The 21,117-nt window shown below is 36.5% G+C and overlaps 1 protein-coding gene across 1 annotated transcript in view; it reads left to right on the top strand.

Moving 5' to 3' along the window:
* Positions 1 to 15,733, top strand: part of LOC150091476 (uncharacterized) — a 274,324-nt gene extending 258,591 nt beyond the window's left edge. Inside the window, exon 21 of the mRNA XM_090368574.1 lies at positions 15,000 to 15,733. Within this exon, the coding sequence (XP_090224700.1) occupies positions 15,000 to 15,733 (734 nt within the window). The remainder of the gene's footprint in view (positions 1 to 14,999) is intronic.
* Positions 15,734 to 21,117: the final 5,384 nt, after the last annotated feature.

Here is a 21,117-nt window from a genome sequence, read left to right as displayed (position 1 = left end):
ATGTCAGTTCAACCAGTTTCAGAAAATTCTCCACTGAATGTCACAATTTCCTGAAATTTGGTATTAAAGTTACTTGTAACATGAAATGTTACTATGCCAAATTATAGAATTGTTTGAAGTAGTAACAGAGTAATAACTGACTAAAGACAGCCTCTAACTCTGAACCATGCATTGAATCTGGCAAAAAAAAAGGGGGGGGAGGCTATTTCAGCTGCCACATCTAAACAAAAAGAATGATTCAGATTCCTCTTTTCATCAAGATTTTACATTTCAAATTAAAATTCATCTAGGATTCATTGCTTGCATGAATCCTAGATGATATATAATTCTGAAATTGGGCTTTTAATTAGTCACATGGATTGCTAAGTGTAATTTGCATTGCACTTGTTCAAAAAAAAAAAAAAAAAATTGCCTTATAAAAAGCCTAGCACAAAAGAGACAATCACTTGAAACTTTTTATGTGACTTGACAAGCTCAGATTATGCTTCCACTTATCTCTAAATGGCATAAGGCTACTACAGTTGGCGTCTCCGTAGCCAGGTGGGAAGGAGCAGCAGTGCGTACCACACGCTTCTTGATTAGACCGGGGTTCGAGCCCGTCACCACCAAATATGGAGGATGCGGAAAGGTCAAGGAATGACCACCGCATATTCCGGAGCAATATGGCCTTAGTTGCTAATGCTCCTAAAAACCAAACAACAACAACAACAGCTACTACAGTATTATGACAGTGCAAATTTTGTGTTGGGATTTCAATTTCTTAAAATGGCAATAATATGTAAAAAAAAGACAATAATATGTTAATATAGATCAATTAAAATTTACACTTATAGTATTGTGTTTGTGGATTTTAAAAATCAACTTATTTGAAGCTCGCCAGGTTAAAATCTAGGAAACATTTATTTATATTAGTCTTATGCATTTTAGCATTAGACATGATGGATTTCATTGGAATATAACAGAATCTTTCAAGGAATTCTAGGTTTTGAACAAGTGCATTGCAAATTACACTTGATGGTCTATTGAATGATTAAAAGTCCTATTTTTGAATATATATATATACAGGGTGATTCACTACCAGTGCGACAAACTTGCAGGAGGTGTAGGGGAAACAAAGACGAATCGGAATCACATAGCATTGCAGGGTCCGAAATGCCTTTGTCATGCGGTAGAGGACGTTGAACGGGAGGTCGCGTGAACAGCGATCCCGCTGGAAGTCAGCATTTGCGAACCGGTTCCCAAGGCAGTAGGATGGACAAGTATTCAAACGTTGAACTGGCCGACATGCACCTCGCGTATGGAGCTGCGGACTGTAACAGGTGCGCCGCTCTGCGCTTGTACCAGGAACATTTCCTGCACAGGCGTGCTCCTCATCATACGATTTTCGCACGTGTCCACAGAAGGTTACGTGAGACTGGTTGTTTCACGAGAGGTACCATGAATCGAGAGCGAACGACGAGGACGCCAGACAATGAGGAGAATGTCCTACGTCTTGCAGAAGGCAATCCGAGTACGAGTACTCGAGCGATAGGCCAACGATTGGGTATTTCCCAATCCACTGTATGGAGGACAAAAAAACCAAAGTCAACAAACCAAATGAGTTCATACCATCTGCAATGCGTCCAATCATTGGAGCCTGCAGATTATCCACTCTGGAGGACTTTTGCTACTTGGTTTCTTCAACAGAAACAGTTCGCAAATGCTGACTTCCAGCGGGATCACTGTTCACGCGACCTCCCTTTCAACGTCCTCTACCGCATGACGAAGGCATTTCGGACCCTGCAATGCTATGTGATTCCGATTCGTCTTTGTGCCCCCTACACCTCCTGCAAGTTTGTCGCACTGATAGTGAATCACCCTGTGTGTGTATATATATATATATATATATATATATATATATACACATATACAGTTCATTGGCACCTCTGTAGCCAGGTAGGAAGGAGCAGCAGTGCGTAGCACACGCTTCTTGATTAGACCGGGGTTCGAGCCCGTCACCACCAAATACAGAGGATGCGGAAAGGTCAGGGAATGACCACCGCATATCCCGGAGCAATATGGCCTTAGTTGCTAATGCTCCTAAAAACCAAATAACAACAACATATACAGTTCATCCTCTAAAATCACAAAAAATGGCTACCCAAAATGTGATGTTCAAGAATTATTTATTTTTGGGTTTGCATGAATTAATATATAAAGCTGTGATTCGTTTTATAAACTCTTTGGACATTTAAATGTTAATTATTTATACAATTTTAGTGTGTGGTATTTTACTTCTTGAAACTCAAAATCCTGGTTTTCAAGAACTCATCTCACAATACCAGACTGTTTCTTTCCCCCACTTCTCTCAGTACATACTGCACAGTCTTTCTTCTTATTTGGATTTTCATCTTTTATCACAAAATGAAGTGAAACATTCAACCTATCTTTTGCATCTGAACTCGATAGCGTTTTTTTTTTATTTTTTTTTATTTTTTAGAAAGAATGTTCTTATTTCAAGCATCTTCCACTAAACGAACAAGCAACTCTTTCAAAATTGCTTTTGACAAAGGTTCTGTTGAGGTAGATCTGTCACCTTCATCCCCAAAGACAACATCCTAGCATGGCCCAAAACATGCTCTGTCAGAAACAAATCCAGAGGCATTGCTGCTCATGGCATTGTGTTCACAAGACATGAGCACTTTACTTTATGGCGATCAGTACAGTAAACTGTTGAAATAACGACACTCCAAATAACGGAACATTTGAGCTAGGCAAATTTAGAGCAGATGTTTACATACAGCTCAGAGGTCTTGCAGTGCCGATTTAAAAAAAAAAAAAAAAAAAATTTATGTTTGCAATTTTGAAAGTGAATTCTTTACTGATATCATGGATTACACCCCTGTTTTACATTTATTTTAAATTAAAAACCCCTCACTATGGCTTCTAAAGTTAATAAACTCATGCAGAGAAGAAAAGAAGAGCAACATTAAAGCTTAGTGACAAAGTCTACTGTAGTATGTGGGTAAGCATTATCTTGTAGAAAAATGCCACCTCTTGAAGTGCTAGAAACATCTGTAACAGGTTGCAGGATGTTGTCAATGTACTTTTGGGCTGCCATTTGCTATTTGTGAATGCCACACAGTATAGGCTGTGAGTATTGTGATGTGTCATGGGCTGTTTCGGGCATCTGATCAGATTGTCACCATGTGTAAAAAATAAATAGTTATTATTTTCATGTGAGATGAAACAGGACTCATCACTAAAGATTGGGATATGGCAATCATTGGCAAGCAACTAATGGGCAACATTCATGCATGCTTTCCTCCGCCAATCGCCTTCCAATGGTTCATATGGTTACTGTATGGTGCAGAGTTGACATTATATGATTCTTGATTTTGTCTACCTGCTAGATCCATCCTGACATGTCACACAGCAGTTTTCTAACCTTCCCGCATCGGCAAGTTGAACACCTGGTTAACTAAAACCAAGGCACCTCCGTAGCCAGGTGGGCAGGAGCAGCAGTGCGTGGCACACGCTTCTTGATTAGACTGGGGTTCGAGCCCGTGACCACCAAATACGGAGGATGCGGAAAGGTCAGGGAATGACCACCGCATATCCCCGGAGCAATATGGCCTTAGTTGCTAATGCTCCTAAAAACCAAATAACAAACAAACAACTAAAACCAATTATTATCTAGTGCCTCTCAAATATATTTAACTGGCTGTAGGGTTGCCATCAATGTTGTCATGTATCTGGAGAACTTTGGTGCACATCCTAATCAATGAAAGTTTTTTTTTCTGAAGGCAGACATCCAACAAGTGGGCATGGCTGCCCATGCAGCTTCATAGTAACATTTATGTTTCTCCTGGAAGTTGCACATAGCATTACACTGATGTCACATACAGTTTTTTGCCTAGACCTGTTCATGTTGCTATTTCCATGGCTTGTGGGGCGGGTGAGAAAAATAAACCCATTTCAAGGGAGGATGGGGTCCTTGTTTTTCAAAAAATAACCTACTTCCAAGAACCTCTCCTCCAAATTGAAATTTCAAGTTATCTAGCAGATAAATTTAACTGTCTTGCATTTTTTAGAGATTGGTGGTACATGATATGAATGAAATGATTTATTGGCAACTTTAAAATCCTTTTTCATAGTACTGACCACTGCAACCTCATGATACTGTGTTGGCACTGTGTAAACTAGATGAAGTCTGGTGTACACAGTACACCAGACTTCATCTAGTTTACACAGTGCCAACTTGTGCCCTAGTATGATAGCTGCTCTATCACATGCTAACCAATCAAATTTTCATTCAAAAAGTTATCTGTAAAATCCAACATGTTAACCGTGTTCAATAATTTCAATAATAATAATAATAATAAAAAAAAAAAAAAATTAGGATTTTTTTTTTTTTTTTTCTTGCCTATATGGTTGACTGTGCTAATGCAGGCATTATTGAATGAAGTATCTGGCCCATATTAATGCCATTAAGTGCTTTTATGTTTCTTTTAATCTACCTAAGTAATGCAAAATATTTTTCCTACTGTCTTTTGTGAAAAAAAAAATAGAGTGGAAACTTTTTTTTTCTCTCCTGTACAGGCATACCTCGCTTCAAGATAATCCGCTTTACGATGATCCGTATTTATGACACTTTTTAATTATACCCTATGCTCCGTTCCTGAAACACCTGATCCGCGCTAACAACATGACGCCAAGAAATCAACTGATGCGCACTCGATGCGGCAGACTCAGTTTGTATTTGGTGTCATTTGTGCTGTTTATCTCTGTGTTTCGGTGTTGATTACAAACTTTTATGCAATGTAATACTGTTCATATATATTACTTAATATATTAATTATACTGTACATTAATAATGGCAAATAATAGTAAAAGTGAAAAGAAGAGCCGCCAGTCTCTCACATTAGATACCAAGAGTAAAATTATTAAATTGAATGGTGATAGTGTACCAACAGTGAGATAAGTCATAGGCTAAGCTTACCTTGCACTACCGTTATTACTGTTCTTAAAAACAAAGAGAAAATTCTAAGTGAAGTGAGAAGTGCTACACCAGTCAGTACAACAATAATTCGTAAATGTGACAATATTATTGCCGATATGAAAAAACTTTTAATGATGTGGATAGATGATCAAACTAGCCAGCATGTTCCCTTTAGCCAAGTGATCATCCAGAATAAGGCCCTAAGTCTCTTTGTGAAAACCAGGAGATGGGAGGCAGCTACGGATGCCTCCCCTCTCCTGCTGAATTTGCTGCCTGATTTAATAGATTTAAGCATAGGAGCAACCTCCATAACATTAAAGTTCAAGGTAAAGCAGCCAGTGCAGATACAGAAGCTGCAGCTAATTTTCCTGATGAGTAAGCAAAGATCATTGATGAGGGAGATTATTCTGAAATGAAAATTTTTAATGTTGATGAAAAACCAGCCTCTACTGGAAAAAAATGCCCTCAAGAACGTTTATATCAAAGGAAGAGAAGTCAATGCTGGGATTTAAAGTAGCAAAAGATAGGCTAACCCTTTTGTTAGGTTCCAACGCTGCAGGTGATTTTAAATTGAAGCCTATGCTAACTTATTATTCAGAAAACCCAAGAGCTTTAAAGAATTATACAAAATCCAGTCTTCCTGTTTATTGGAAATCAAATTCAAAAGCATGGGTTACGGCATCACTTTTTTTAAAGAGTAGTTTTCAAATTACTTTGTGCCTGCAGTTAAGGAATACTGTACAGAAAATAAAATTCCCTTCAAAATTGTACTGCTTTTGGATAATGCACCTGGCCACCTTAAAGTATTAGATGACCTTAACCCAAACATTCAAGTAATTGTTCAACAACCAATGGACCAAGGTGTTGTTGCTGCATTTAAATCATATTAGCTGAGGAGAACATTTGCTAGGGCTGCAATAGACAGTGAATCTGAAAGTACGCCTAGAGCAAATGTAGTAAAAGAATTCTGGAAAGGCTTCATGAACTTGGATGGCATCAAGACTATTAGGGATGCAGGATGAAGTGAAACAGTCAACACTTAAACTTGTTTGGAAGAAGTTGTGTCCCCAGTTTACTACTGATGATTTTGAAGGATTTTAAAATCATGTTGAAGAGGCTACTACAAATATTGTAGATATGGCAAGGCAGTTAGAGCTAGAAGTGGAGCCTGAAAATGTTACTGAACTGCTTGGGTCATATTCACAGCCCCTAAGTAATGAAGATCTAGAACTTGAAGAGCTTAGGAGGAATGAAGAGGATTCTCCTCCTGAGAGTGTATTGAATCCCATTCCTAAAGAACTAACTTGCAAGGAGCTCAAAAGCATTCAGGATTTTAGGAGCTATATCCATTTTTGAAAAGGTGGATCCCAATTTTAAAAGAAGTTCTAAAGTAAACTGGTATTTCAGATCAATATACCTGTTATAGAGAAATCTACAGAGAAAGAAAAGAAGAGCCACAATTCAAACTTCATTGGATTCCTACTTTCATAAAAGGCCAGCATCCCCTCAAATCTTAGATCAGCTTTCAACATCAACTGAAAGTCCTTCTCAAGCAACAACTAGGCCTACAAAAAGTCCATCCAAATCGCCTGCAAGGAAGCGTTTAGCTGTAGACGAAGAAGGTCCAGTTGATGTAGAATTTGTGTCATCCCCTTCGATTTGTTTCAATAAATTTATACTGTATGAAATGATTTATTGGTTTATGCATGCTAGTAGGGTGTACAGAAAAAATGAATGTATTAAGGTCATGTAGAAGCAGGTTTTTATGATTTATTTTGTTAAAAGTAAGATTTTAAAGTGATCAGTACCCTCTAATCGTATCTGCAACCTCCTGCTTTTTAAATTTTCCTATATTTTACTAATTTTTTCATCCCTTTAATGCTGCCAAACATAGTGTTTACATTTTATGTTTGAAGGTCACAAGCCTTTATGTAAATGCAGAGTGGAGGCACTTTCTTTCACAATTTTGTAAGTTGTTGCATTAATAACTAATTGCAGTGTTAACGGTAAGTGCTGTGCTTAATTTTGTGTGACTTTCAAGCATCACGTGCATCTGCGAATGAAAAGAACGGTAGTGATCCACTTTTTGACAAAGGCCTGGAACCTAACACGTTGTAACTGTGGGGTACACCTGTATTCAGAAAAAAAAAAGTGCTTTTTTTTTTTAGTACAGTATAGTATATTTTCAGCCTGCTTTACGCATGCTATTTTTGCAGTCATGAATTTTCTTTCACAGCACTGTCATCTGTTGTTTCTAATCTGGTCTGAAATCAAATCTCTCAATTGTGATTTCTTCTTAGGTCCAAATTATCCAACTTCTTTCACTAAAAAGTTTTTGGATCCCTCCCCCCTCTTTCAGCAGTGAAGTTGACTTCAATTTTTCATGGTAAACGAAAGATGCTGCATAGCTACATTCATCATCTTCATTGTTATATGCTCTAGACCAGTGGTGTCCAGCCAGCGGGCCGGATCCGGCCTGCAAATAATTTTTATACTGCCTGCTCAGAAAGTGAACTAAAACAGCATTTTCGAGTTGCGCCACTGTGTATACAGGCATGCAAGCATTGAGCTGAACTGTATCAAACGTGTACATGTACATATTAATCTTTTCATATTGTCAAATTCTACTATTTTGATATAACTTGTTCATTGTATTGAATTGTTATTAATTTGTATTGAAATAAAAAATCATCCTTAAAAATGTTCCGAAAGAGGAAAGTCAATTTGGAGTGTTGTGTTTTTAATTAAAGGTAGACTGAAGAAAACAACAAAACACACTGAAAACGTATCAGTCAAGAAATTTATCTGCTGTACGTGCCAGTTATCAAGTTGCACATTTGATCACTTTTGAAAGTAAACTGTTCAGTGATGGCGAATTTGTTAAAAACGTTGTTTGTTAAAAGCTGTGGAATAAATTTGTCTGGAGAAACGAATAATGATACAAGACATTAGTTTGTCTCAACAAACAATTAAGTGAAGAGTAGAAGATATTGGAAAGAATTTGTTCGAACAACTTTTGGAAAGCAAAAAACAAATGAAATTTTTTAGTATGGTACTGGATGACAGGATTGATGTAAATGACATAGCCCAACTCCTTATCTTCATGTGAATTAATGATAATTTTGTACCAGTTGAAGATTTAGCTGACCTGCAGAGTATGCTCAGAACAACTACAGGTGAAAATCGTTTTGAAAATTTTTACCAGTCTATTGAAAAGTTAGGATTAAATATTAAAACCCTAGTAGGAGTCACAACTGAAGGTGCAAAAAATATGATTGGTAAAAACATTGGGCATATGGGTAGAATAACCAAGAAAATTATAGATATCGGAGCTGAACCTCAAGATTGGAATTCACTGCTTGGAGAAACGAATAATGATACAAGACATTAGTTTGTCTCAACAAACAATTAAGTGAAGAGTAGAAGATATTGGAAAGAATTTGTTCGAACAACTTTTGGAAAGCAAAAAACAAATGAAATTTTTTAGTATGGTACTGGATGACAGGATTGATGTAAATGACATAGCCCAACTCCTTATCTTCATGTGAATTAATGATAATTTTGTACCAGTTGAAGATTTAGCTGACCTGCAGAGTATGCTCAGAACAACTACAGGTGAAAATCGTTTTGAAAATTTTTACCAGTCTATTGAAAAGTTAGGATTAAATATTAAAACCCTAGTAGGAGTCACAACTGAAGGTGCAAAAAATATGATTGGTAAAAACATTGGGCATATGGGTAGAATAACCAAGAAAATTATAGATATCGGAGCTGAACCTCAAGATTGGAATTCACTGCTTTGTGTATCAAGAAGCTCTGTATGGGAATGTACGAGGAGTTTTCAAAAAGTAAGGTAACACATTTTCTCTCTCGATGATGTTTAATAATACAAAGTTGAAACTACACACCAAGAAATAAGTGAACATGCACTACTTCTCCACAAAGTCTCCAGTTTTATTGATGCACTTGTCCCAATGATGGATCAGTTTATCAATACCAGTACTGAAGAAGCCTGTGCCCACGCGCAGTAACCAACATCACACCGCCTGATGAACTTCCTCATCCATGGTGAAATGCTTTCCTGAAAGGTGTTTTTTCAGAGGGCCGAACAAATGGAAGTCTGAAGGTGCTAAATCTGGGCTGTATGGGGGAGGATATGACAGAGTTTCCCAATGATTACGGCGCAACCACTCACGAGTGGTGTGGGCAGCATGTTTTCATGCAACAAAATCACGCTGCTTGTCAGGAGTCCTAGTTGTTTGCGTCGAATGTTGACTTTAGATTTTTCCGACGTTGCACAGTAAAGCTGTGCATTGATTGTTCCTCCCTTTGGCAAGAAATCCACCAACAGAACCCCTTGGTGATCCCAGAACACTGTGACCATGACTTCGGACACTGGGAACAGTTTTGAATTTTTTTGCACACAGGAGATTGTGGATGTTTCCAGATCATGGAGTCTTGCTTGCTCTGCGGGGTAAAGTGATGTACCCACTTTTCGTCTGCTGTGACTATGCAAGCAAGAAAATCTTCTCCTTTGTCGCTGTATCGCAATAGGTTCTCCAGACACATCCCCATGCGTTTTGCACCCAGTGGCAGCACACCTTTCGAAAGCCAAGGACATCATGAACAATTTCGTGAACAGTCGACTTACTCGTGTTCACTATTTGTGCAATTTCACACAGTTTCACTCGCCTGTTTTCAAGAATGATACCCTTAATGCATGAAATGTTGTTTTCTGTCTTGCTCGATGAAGGCCTGCCTGCCTGATGTAGATGTCAACACGGCCTGCTTTAAATTTATTCCACCAAAAATACACCTGCTTCTTTGTCGTCACCTTTCGCCATACACAGCAACCAGTCACCTTTCGCCATACACAGCAACCAGTTCACAGTGAATGTCACTTGGTTGTTTGTTTGTTATTTGGTTTTTAGGAGCGTTAGCAACTAAGGCCATATTGCTCCAGGGATATGCGGTGGTCATTCCCTGAACTTTCCGCATCCTCCGTATTTGGTGGTCACAGGCTCGAACCTCGGTCTAATCAAGAAGCCTGTGCTACGCACTCTGCTCCTGCCCACGGAGGCGCCATGTCACTTGGTGAAGACCCTTTTGCTTGCAAAAAGTGAATACCTTCACGAACACCTGTTTTGGACGAAACTCGCACAGTAGCTGCCATTTTGCAACTGGAATCTGCTGTGAGGTGACAATATCGCAACACTGCACTAGCTGTCTTTTTGAACATTATTAATGGCGCTATCTGTCTACCACGTTTCATCTCATTCCCTTTCACCATTATTAAGAAAAAATGTGTTACCTTACTTTTTTGGAAACCTCTCGTGTTAATCACTTCTCGGCCTTTTGGCAAAGATTTGAAGCGAGGGGTGCTGGGGGTTTCAGGGACTGATGGCAGTCATCATGAAACAGGTGGGTATGGGATGTGTTCGGGTAACTAAGAATAATAGCTGCATGAATACTTGCATGCATACCAATGCTAGAAGTATAGTAAATAAATTTGATGAATTTGAAGTGTTGGTCAAGACATCAAAGACAGATATTGTTGGGATATCAGAGACGTGGTGTCACACAGATATTAGTAATACAGAATTGGAATTTGGGGAGTACAATGTGTACAGAAAGGATAGACAGGATAGTAAGGGAGGAGGGGTTATGCTGTTAATTAAGAAAAACATAAAATCAAAAAAAGTGCATCCAGTTGATATAGATGGACAGTGCACTGTTGAGTCTGTTTGGTATGATGTAAGCACTGTGAAAGCAAAATTAAGAGTAGGAGTGTGTTATAGGCCTAATGACTTGAATGAGTACAATGAACAATTGTACAGAGAAATAGTGAGCTAGTAAATCAGAATGTCTTATAATGGGTGATTTTAACTTCTCAGATATTGACTGGAACTTGTGGGTTGGTCACTCGCACACTAGTAAGACTTTTGTGGATTTACTGGATGATTGTTTTCTGCTGCAGCATGTTCGAGAGGCAACCAGAGAGGGTAATACTCTTGATCTGGTTATCAGTAGTGATCATTTGTGTATTAAGAATTTGCAGATAAAGGAACCACTAGGTGGCAGTGATCAAAGTGTACTGATGCGGGATTTACTTAGATATAATTACCATCAGGAGTAAAGGAAAGGGTTTTTGCTTCCGTAAAGGTGACTACAGTGGTCTCGTGGAAGCTACTAAACATTTCATATCTATTAAGAAATATTGTTCAAGGTTTAGGCCTAAATGGTTGTCGAATGAACTAATGAGACTCGTAGCAGAGAAGAAAAATGCATGGGATGCATATAAATTAGCAGGCGACACAGAAGCCTATGGCAGATATAAGCTGGTCTGTAATCAAGTCACAAAGGAGGTTAGGCAGGTGAAAGCAGATTACGAGAAATCTTTGGCAAAGGATGCTAAGAAAAACAGCAAGGATTTATTTACTTATATAAACTCTAAAAGGAAGAGGATGAATCAATTGGTCCACTTGCTATCGATGGTTTGACTGTTGATGAATCCTGCTCACATAGCAAACAAACTGAATGAGTATTTTGCATCTACATTCACACATGAGGAGTTATTAAGGATTGAAATTGCCAGAAGGTTATCAAATTGTAGTAGAATTCTTAATAATTTTGTAATAACTGAGAGTAAAGTGGAGGAGAAATTGTTGAAATTAAACATAAGAAAGGCACCTGGGGTGGATGGGATCTATCCAGTTATATTAAAGGAGGCGACAAAGGAACTAAGCATTAGTCATAATTATGAGAGCATTCTTGGACTCGGGAGGTCCCCACAGACTGGAGATGTGCAAATGTATCCCCAGTTCACAAAGGAGGATCAAAGGGCGACACAAGTAATTATAGACCCGTTAGTTTGACTTCTGTTCCAGGAAAATTAATGGAGGCACTGGTTAAAGAAGCACTGTAGGATCATCTAGACAAGACTTCAGTTATAGCTCAGATACAGCATGGTTTTGTTAAGGGAAAGTCTTGCCTGACCAATTTGATTGGATATTATGATGTAGTTAAAAAGGAACTGGATGCAAAAAATAATTTTGATATCATATACTTGGATTTCAGGAAAGCTTTTGACACTGTTGCACATGGAAGACTACTGTACAAATTGGAGCAGAATGGTATTAAGGGTAAGTTGCTACAATGGATAAAAGGATGGTCGAGTGGGAGAAGATAGAGGGTGGTAATCAATGAGTACTGCTCTTTGTGGACTAATGTTATTAGTGGAGTCTCACAGGGTTCGATGTTGGGTCCACTGTTGTTTTTTATATTTATCACTGTTATTGATGAAGTGATAAATTTTTATATTTATCGCTGTTATTGAAATCAGTGATTTCGACACTGATCAGGCTCAGTGTCGAAATTTGCAGATGATACAAAGGTTGGCAGGGTTGTTAATGACAGTAATGGCAGTGTGCTACTGTAATAGGGTCTAAAAAATTTGGAAAGATGGGCTGAGAAGTGGCAACTGAAGTTTAACATTGACAAATGCAAAGTACTGCATATGGGTAGAAGTAACCCCAGAGGAACGTACCAACTGTGTGGTACTACACTTAGGGTGGTAGAAAATGAAAAAGACCTGGGAGTAATTGTGCGGTCAGATATGAAGTTTTCTGAACAATGCAGACAGGCTGCAAGAGCAGGTCATGATGTGTTGTCAGTGATATACAGGAATTTTGCTAGCCGGGAAAAGGAGATGATTGTCCCTCTGTATAAGGCAATGGTCAGGCCACGCCTTGAGTACTGCGTACAGGTCTGGAGGCCTTATTTTAGGAAGGACGTAGAGTTGCTAGAACGAGTACAAAGAATGGCAACAAGATTGGTGAGAGGAACAAAGGGGTCCTCTTACTAAGAGAGGCATAAGTTCTGCAAATTGCAGCGGGTGGAGACTAGGCACTTGTGAGATGATCTGATTGAGGTGTATAAGGCCTTGAATGGGTTGAGCAAGTTGAATTCTGATGGGATTCTTCCTCTTGTTCAGATTACGAACTTAAGGGGGCATAAATTCAAATTGCTTAAAGACAGCTGTAGAATAGATGTGTGGAAATTTACCTTTAGCCAGCAGGTGGTTAATTGCTGGAACAAACTTCCATCTGTCGTTGTGGAAGTTGATAGGTTAAATAAATTTAAGGAAGAACTGAACAAACATTTAGAGCGAATGGTTGTGTGAATTTTTATTTTTTTATTATTTATTATTATTATTTTTTGGCTGATGCTACATAAGCTCATATGCTTGCTTTCCTGCATCACATGCCACGATTACTATTAAAGTGTATGGGAATGTATTGGATCTCCAGTACGTTATGAATGTGGTTATTTCAACTGCAAATTTTATAATATCACATGACCTTAATCACCGTATGTTTCAACAGTTTCTTTAAGAAATTGAAGCTGAATATGAAGATGTAATTTTATATAGCGCAGTAAGATTGCTTAGTCGTGGCAAAGTGTTATATCATTTCTTTAAACTTCATCATGAAATTGATATTTTTATGACAGAAAAAGGGAAACCAATAAAACAGCTATCAAATATGGAGTGGCTGTTTGATCTTGCAATTCTTACAGATATTTCTAGTCATTTAAATGCTCTTAATTTAAAACTACAAGGGAAAGGAAAATTGGTCTGATTTGTATGGTGAAATAAAATCATTTCAGAATAAGTTGTTATTATTTAAATTCGAAATTGAGCGAGATAATTTAGTTCACTTCGAAGGTTGTATCGAGCTAAAAGAGAAAGACATGTTTCACAAGAATCGCTGTCTCTTGTTATTACAATTACTTTTTTGACGAGTTTGAAAGTCGATTTGCTGATACAAGATCCCATGAAAAAGACATAAGTTAGTTTGAGAATCCCATTAGTTCAATGGCTGAAACTACAATCCCAGCATGCAACTTGAACTTATTGATCTTCAAGCCAAAGCATTGTTCAAAAACAAGTATATGTACTGCAAAAATAAACTACATACTTGAATTCTACAAGACTCTCCATCTGAAGATTTTCCACTAATGAAAAAAAATGCCATGAAAATGGTTATTTTGTTCGGATAAATGTATGTTTGAGAGCAAATTGTTTCACTCATGAAATCAAAAACTGTAAATATTTAAAAAGAAACAGAATAGCAGATGAGCATCTTCATTCTGTATTGAGAACTGGCATCACAAATTTTCAAAATTTTGAACAGCTGTCTAAAAATATTTAGCCTCAATCATCTCATTAAATGTTAATTTTGTTCAGTAAATGTTATTGTGTATTGTACTTAATAAAATTTTCTATTTTCAATTTTAGGTGTATCATTATATTTATTTATTCACCTTAATATTGAAGAGCAGTGATCCTTTTCAAGTTTCATTACTTCATTATTAAAAATTTCATTACTTCATACAGCATGTCCCCCCCCCCCCCACTTTTTCTTGTTCGTTTATTCATTCAACTGCGGTTTTCTGGAACAACCTTCCTTCATATGTATTTCCTGAAAATTGCAGTCTATGGAAGTTCAAGTCTAATAATGTCAACAAATATCTTCTCTTATTATAAATATATTCTCTCGTCTTCTCAACCTCCAACCCAAGCAAGGTACTAAGTACTATAGGTTCTAATACCTCTCGTGTTTAGGGTTTTCATAAAAAAAAAAAAAAAAAAAAACCCTACCTTTTGACTTCTCCAGTAAATCATTTTTAAAACAAATTAGTGTACTATTTATAATTGCAAAATTTGAGATATTTACTAGCACACCTGTGATAGCTAGTTTGCATATGCACTCTTACTAGCCTTTTGTTTAGGTATATCTTATTCTTAACTGTTATTTAAAATAATTATTAACCAAACTGAGATGCAGGAACGATGTTTATGGGTCACAAAGAGGTGTGTATTAATCTGCTTCCATGTACTTCATATTGTGAATTTGTAACTCGATTTGATTTAAATTGTGCTATTTGAAATATAATTATAGAATTGAATAATTATGTGATTTCTTTCCCATTCATAAATCTTTTTCTCTCTCTACAGATAAAGTAGCTGTGCATTTTACAGAAGGTAATAGTCATACAAGAGAAATCATCCAACGTGCTTTATTGATCCACCACCAATATTTATTACAAGATATGCTACAAGAAATTCCAGGTAACAATCACTTGCAGTCTAATATGAGGATTATTGATAAACACATTAAGGAATGTGAACCTCATTCTTCAGGTTCAGATCACTATCCAAGTGTTACATATAATTTCAAAGAAAAATTTAAAGATTTTAAAAGTGATGCTTTAACAACAAACATAATTTCAAACTGTAGCTCACTAACTAGTGATAACAAACCTCTGCAAAAGGGAAATATCATTGATCCATTAAACTCAAGTGTACATAATAAGTGTGTGCCAGTCACCTGCAATTTGAATGAAGTGGCATCTTGCATCTCAAATTCTCCATCATATGGCCAGAAATCTTTAGTTTGTGATGATGAAATTACCTCTGACAACATTTCATTTCTTTCTTCACAAGAAGGAATAGAAGATTCTGGTAAAGAGGGAGAGAAATATGAGGTTTCTGAAAACGGTACTGAATATTTAAGTCTTCCACAACATAAACATGCCATTAGTCTTATAAGGAATGCCTTCAGAACAGTTTCTCCAGTTAGTGGAAATAGTGCTGATGATTTTCTTAAAGTGTGGAAAGAAAAATCAGGAAATTTTAAAAGACAGATTATCCAGGAACATTCAGTGAAATCAAAGCCAATGTGTAAATAATTACTTTTTTAAATAATTTTTTTTTTATATATATCTGTATATATATTTTAATTGTGCAATGGGAAAGCAGTGTAAAACCTAATATCAGTTTATTAACATACAATAAAAGGAAATTTCAGCTGTGATTTTAAAAAATGTTTAAGAAACTTTTTAATATAAAAAAATATACTCTGAAAAATACTTATAGATATTAGTAAATCCTTAAAGATTCTTGCACTGTCTTACCTGCTAATTCAGAGGGAGAAGCTTCTGTTCAATGTAGAATTAGACATGTGTTAAAAACATTTTTTGTTGCTCACTTCGTTTGACCTTCAAGTGCATTAATCTGGTTAGATGCTGACAAAATATTAGGGACACTTGATAGCTTTGCTTTAATTGGTTTAGTATGCTTCCAACTTACACTTTTAATCAATCTTTACATTTTATATTTGCTTGATAGATTTAGTCAGATTTCCAGAACTCCTGGTTAGATGTTTGTGCAGTTTCCTTTTAGTACTGAAAAGTTATATGTGAAATATTTGTGTCCTTGCATGTGGTTTTAAAGACTGATGCAGGCACTGTTCAAAATGTATTGAGAAACTGATGATGTAAGAAACAATATTTTACAGGACTAGCAGCTACAAATTTGTTCCAACATTTCCACCATATGTAAAAATCTCTGAAAAGCTGTTTCTGAAATTATAAAAACACTTTGTTTTATGGCTTCAATATCATTCAAATATTCCTCCATGTTAAAAATTTTATTTTGAGAATAAAAAAGTCACATCAGAAGGTTGCAGCACTTGTGGATTATGCAACTTTAACCAACTATATGGTCTTGAGCCAAAAATTGCCCCACAAGTGGTAATTAATCAGCAGGTGCATTGTTGGTAGTGAACCAGCCAAGGTCTTCATCCTGCCTTATCTTTTTAAATTAGGTGATATGAATAGACAGTAATTCTAGTAGCTTCCACTATCTCTTAGATATTCTACCATTTTAAACCAACTGTAAACAACAGCATTAATTATTTCATGAATATAAGGACACTTGCAACTACTATCACTGGATGTTATTTAAGTAATTTAAATGTTTCATTTACTATTTTCATGACTGTATATGCCAAAGATGGTAAACCTTTTTGGACCTGCAGACAAAAATAAGCTGAAACAAAAATATAACACTTTTCACATGCCATTGAACAAAAACACCATTATACCTGGCATTTGTGGATTATGAAAAGGCATTTGACTCCATACAGCATAAGGCAACGTTTCGGGCACTGGAAAGACAAGGCATAGATACCCCACATATGATTTTGAAGAAAATATATGAGAGTGCTACCTCCTTTATTAGACTAGACAAAGACAGTAGGAAATTTAAAATCGAGAAAGGAGTTCAACAAGGAGACACAATATCTCCGAAGCTGTTTACTGCTGCCCTTGAGGAAGCTTTCAGAAGATTAGACTGGTCGCAGAAAGGAGTCAATGTGAATGGAGAGTACCTTAACCATTTACGATTTGCAGATGACATTGTGGTCATAAGCCACGATCCCAAAGAATTAGAGGAAAATCTTAATCAGTTATGCACAGTTAGTAAGAATTTTGGACTAAAGATGAATATGGCTAAAACAAAAGTAATGATGAACAAGTATGCCACAGAAAGGGAAATAATGATTGAAGGAGCAGTAATTGAAAAGGTGGAGTCATATACTTATCTGGGACAAGTTATTAGATGTAATAATGATAAATGGCTGGAAGTCAAGAGAAGAATAAATTTTGGATGGATAGCATTCAGGAAATATAGTCACATACTGAAGAGCAATATCCCAGTTTGTCTGAAATGTAAAATAATGAACCAATGTATACTCCACACCATGACTTATGGAAGTGAAACTTGGGCACTCACCAAAAGAATGGAAGAGAAGCTGAGAACTACACAGCGAAGAATGGAACGAATTATATTGGGAATCAGACTGTTAGATAAGAAGAGAAACACATGGATTAGGCAGCAAACTCAAGTAAAGGACATTCTTATCAAAACTAAAGAAAAATGGTCTTGGGCAGGACACACAGCTCGAGGATATGATGACAGATGGACTAAGAAAATAACAGAATGGTACCCAAGAGGAGCTAGAAGAAAACCTGGAAGACAAAGGCAGAGATGGATAGATGAAATTCGTGAGTTTGTGGGTAGTAAATGGATGGCCAGTGCTCAAAACAGAAGGAACTGGAAAGTTGCTGGAGAGGCCTTCATCCTGCAGTAGATTGAAAATGGCTGATGATGATGATGATGATGATTGAACAAAAAAAAAAAAACCCCTACAGTTACTCAGTCTTTACCAATATCATAAAAAAAAGGTAACAATATTTGAGTTTCTAATGAATTTTGCATGTTTTACGCTGCTAGACGTGCCTGATAGATCATAAAATAAATTTGCTTCAAATAAACAGTACTTTTTTACAGTATAGTATATACCATTTATGGGTGACTACATGCATTTAATTCACCAGTGTGATGAATCAAAGGCATCTAAACATCCTTGTTTAGAACTTTGTGATGTGCAAATGAGTAAAGACCATCTCAGAAAATCAAGTCCACGCCTAGTGAATTGTACCATATGCAGATTTTGTATCCTTTTTAATGAATTTCATATATACAAGGTTTGATGATTAAGATCCAGGATTGAATCCAATACAATCATGATGAAACAAGCTGTGATAGCTGAGCTATGTGACTGCTTCCCTCTACAGCAGTGGTTCACAAACCCCCAGAGGTTTGCAAAAGTGTTCCAGGGGGTTTGCACTAAAAATTCTGTAATGGCATCTGTTTAGATTTACATAGGTATATTTTTGTAAAGTACAAAATAGTTTAATATTAATTTATGCGGTTTGGTTCAAAATTTATATTTAGTTGTGGTTTGGGGCGGGAGCCCTTACATGCACAGCTGGATGTTAGTTGGGGATTGGGAGTGAACAAGCCAATATGTATTGCACCATTCGGCTGTGGTAAAACAGTTATAAAAATTTATAACTAATAATAAACAAAGATAGAATAAAGTAAAATTAAATATAAAGTAAAGAAATGCCAACAACAAAAACCACATCTCCCACCATTCTTTATAAATAGTTTACTATCTTACTATCATGTTAAATAAATGTTTTCCATACTAAATATTTTTTTCATTCTCAAAGACATTGGTTATGTAAGGTACTTAATAATAATTTTATATTATTATGCAATATCGCTTATAAAAGCATAATACTGGAAGTATTTTATAATAAAAATTCAGAAATATTATATGATTTCAGAGAATACAGGCTTAGTGGTCTGTGATAAAAATATTATGTTGGAGGGGGTTCGCGAGTCAAAAGGTTGGGAACTGCTGTCAACAGCAAGCACCAGTAACCTTTTTTATCATATGAGGTCAATCTATCTCAGTTTTTTACAAGTGTATATCTATCTTAAATAAAATAAACTTGTTGTAGAATCTGGCATTAGTGTTCCCCAGAAAGTTAGATTTTTATTTTAATGTACCATAATCAACCATTTTCCAGTCTGTGCTCTACAAGATCATTTGTGTATCATAAGTCATTTACAGTCATGTTAATGCTGTTGCATTGTTTAACATGTCACTGCCTTGGGATGCTTTTTATTGAGGCACAGGAGCAAGTAGGCACTGCTTTTTAGTAAATGGATTTCATCTGTGAGGAATAATCACTCCAAGAAACACCGGCATCTGTTGTTTATAGCATTCTAACATCAACAGATTCAGAATCTGCATCACTTGAATAGAATTCTAGTTCAGTATCAGATGATATATTATAAGAGCTGATTCTGTGTGATGAGCTTCAACGTACTGTCCATCCCTGTTCCTTTTCAGCCTTGATGTTCCAGGCTGTGGGTCAATTATAGCAACCTTTTAGGGTAAAATTTTATAGGAAAACACTTTTTATGCAAAATTTTATCAATAGACACATACTAAGGATGATGTTTTGTTTTTCACAAAATAAAGAATTAAAATTCAGCAAGCATATTCAAAAAATTTTACCTCTTGTGGAAAATACCAAACTAGATTAAATAACTTCAACATAAGCAAAGAACACATGGAACTGAACCAAATACAGTCCATTCCGGTTATTTGGGACACATCGGGACTAGTGCATTTTGGCCCGATTAAGCAGCTGCCCCAATTATCTGGAGTTTCACGTAAATAGTTAAAAATACAATGTAACCCCCCCCCCTTTACAATTGATTCACTGTACAATCAAATCAGGTTACGACAAACTCACCGTAGTAAAGTACCGTTCACTATATGATGTGTAGTAACTGCCGGTCATTGTGATCACGTTTGTGAACTGAATTTTAATTCTACTAAACAGCGATTCTAATTAGCGAAAATAGGAGGAATATTATCCACAGGCTATAAAAACAAAGATATATTAAGCACAGATTTACTCTTTATTACCTTTTTTTAAATTTTAACCCCCACTGACATTTGTGGGTGGGGATTAAAATTTAAAACAGTAAAAAGATAAGAAATCAATAGCAAAGAACATGGCACACACAAATTGCAAGTAACACGATACGCGCAAGTGAGAACGGAGTAACGAGTTACAAAGCCTTAAAAATAGGAATGAAGAGAAGATCTGAAAATTAATTTTTTTATATGATTGAAGATTTCATGTAAGTGTAAACACATTTCACCATAATAACCCACCACCAAATATGGAGGATGCGGAAAGGTCAGGGAATGACCACTGCATATCCCCGGAGCAATATGGCTTTAGTTGCTAATGCTTCTAAAAACCAAATAAGAAACAAACAAACATAATAACCCACAGAATTCCAGCTATCAGTATTATCGCAAATTCAGTAAGATCGAGTTTACTGTCCATTTATGATAGATTTCACTAACAGAAAAGCCCAATAAACAGGTGAATGCTAATTATTTTTATTGTTTGATGGTTGTGACCTCCAGAATTTCGACCGAACCACGTGGTATCATAGGGTAATCTCCAGTGCTGCAGTCTCCTGCCCCAATTAAACGGCATGCTATCCCAATTGAGCGAAGTAAACCCTGGCTATTTTCTCCATTGGTTTCTGTTTTTTAAGATTTGCCCCAAATAAACGGCTGCCCCGATTAACCGGTGGCCAAAATAAACGGAATCCACTGTATATGACTTTTACTCTCTAGACAGTGTGATTGACACTTAGCAAAATCCCAGCTGTAATACAATAGTCTATGGTTCAGTCAATCTGCTGATATCACTCAGTTTTTCATGTGCCTTTCCTTTTACAGTGCTCATTTATGAACCACAATTGAATGAATGTATATATAACTAACTTGCAAGGCACAAAAATTGCTGTTTGTGTTTTGACTTGAGTTTGTGTTCCAGCAGCAAAC

The sequence above is a fragment of the Mastigoproctus giganteus genome, chromosome 1 (genome assembly GCF_048544385.1).
Source record: "Mastigoproctus giganteus isolate SK-2022 chromosome 1, ASM4854438v1, whole genome shotgun sequence".
In the NCBI taxonomy this organism is placed as follows: Eukaryota; Metazoa; Arthropoda; class Arachnida; order Uropygi; family Thelyphonidae; genus Mastigoproctus; species Mastigoproctus giganteus.
This window is presented reverse-complemented; position numbering and strand designations above follow the sequence as displayed.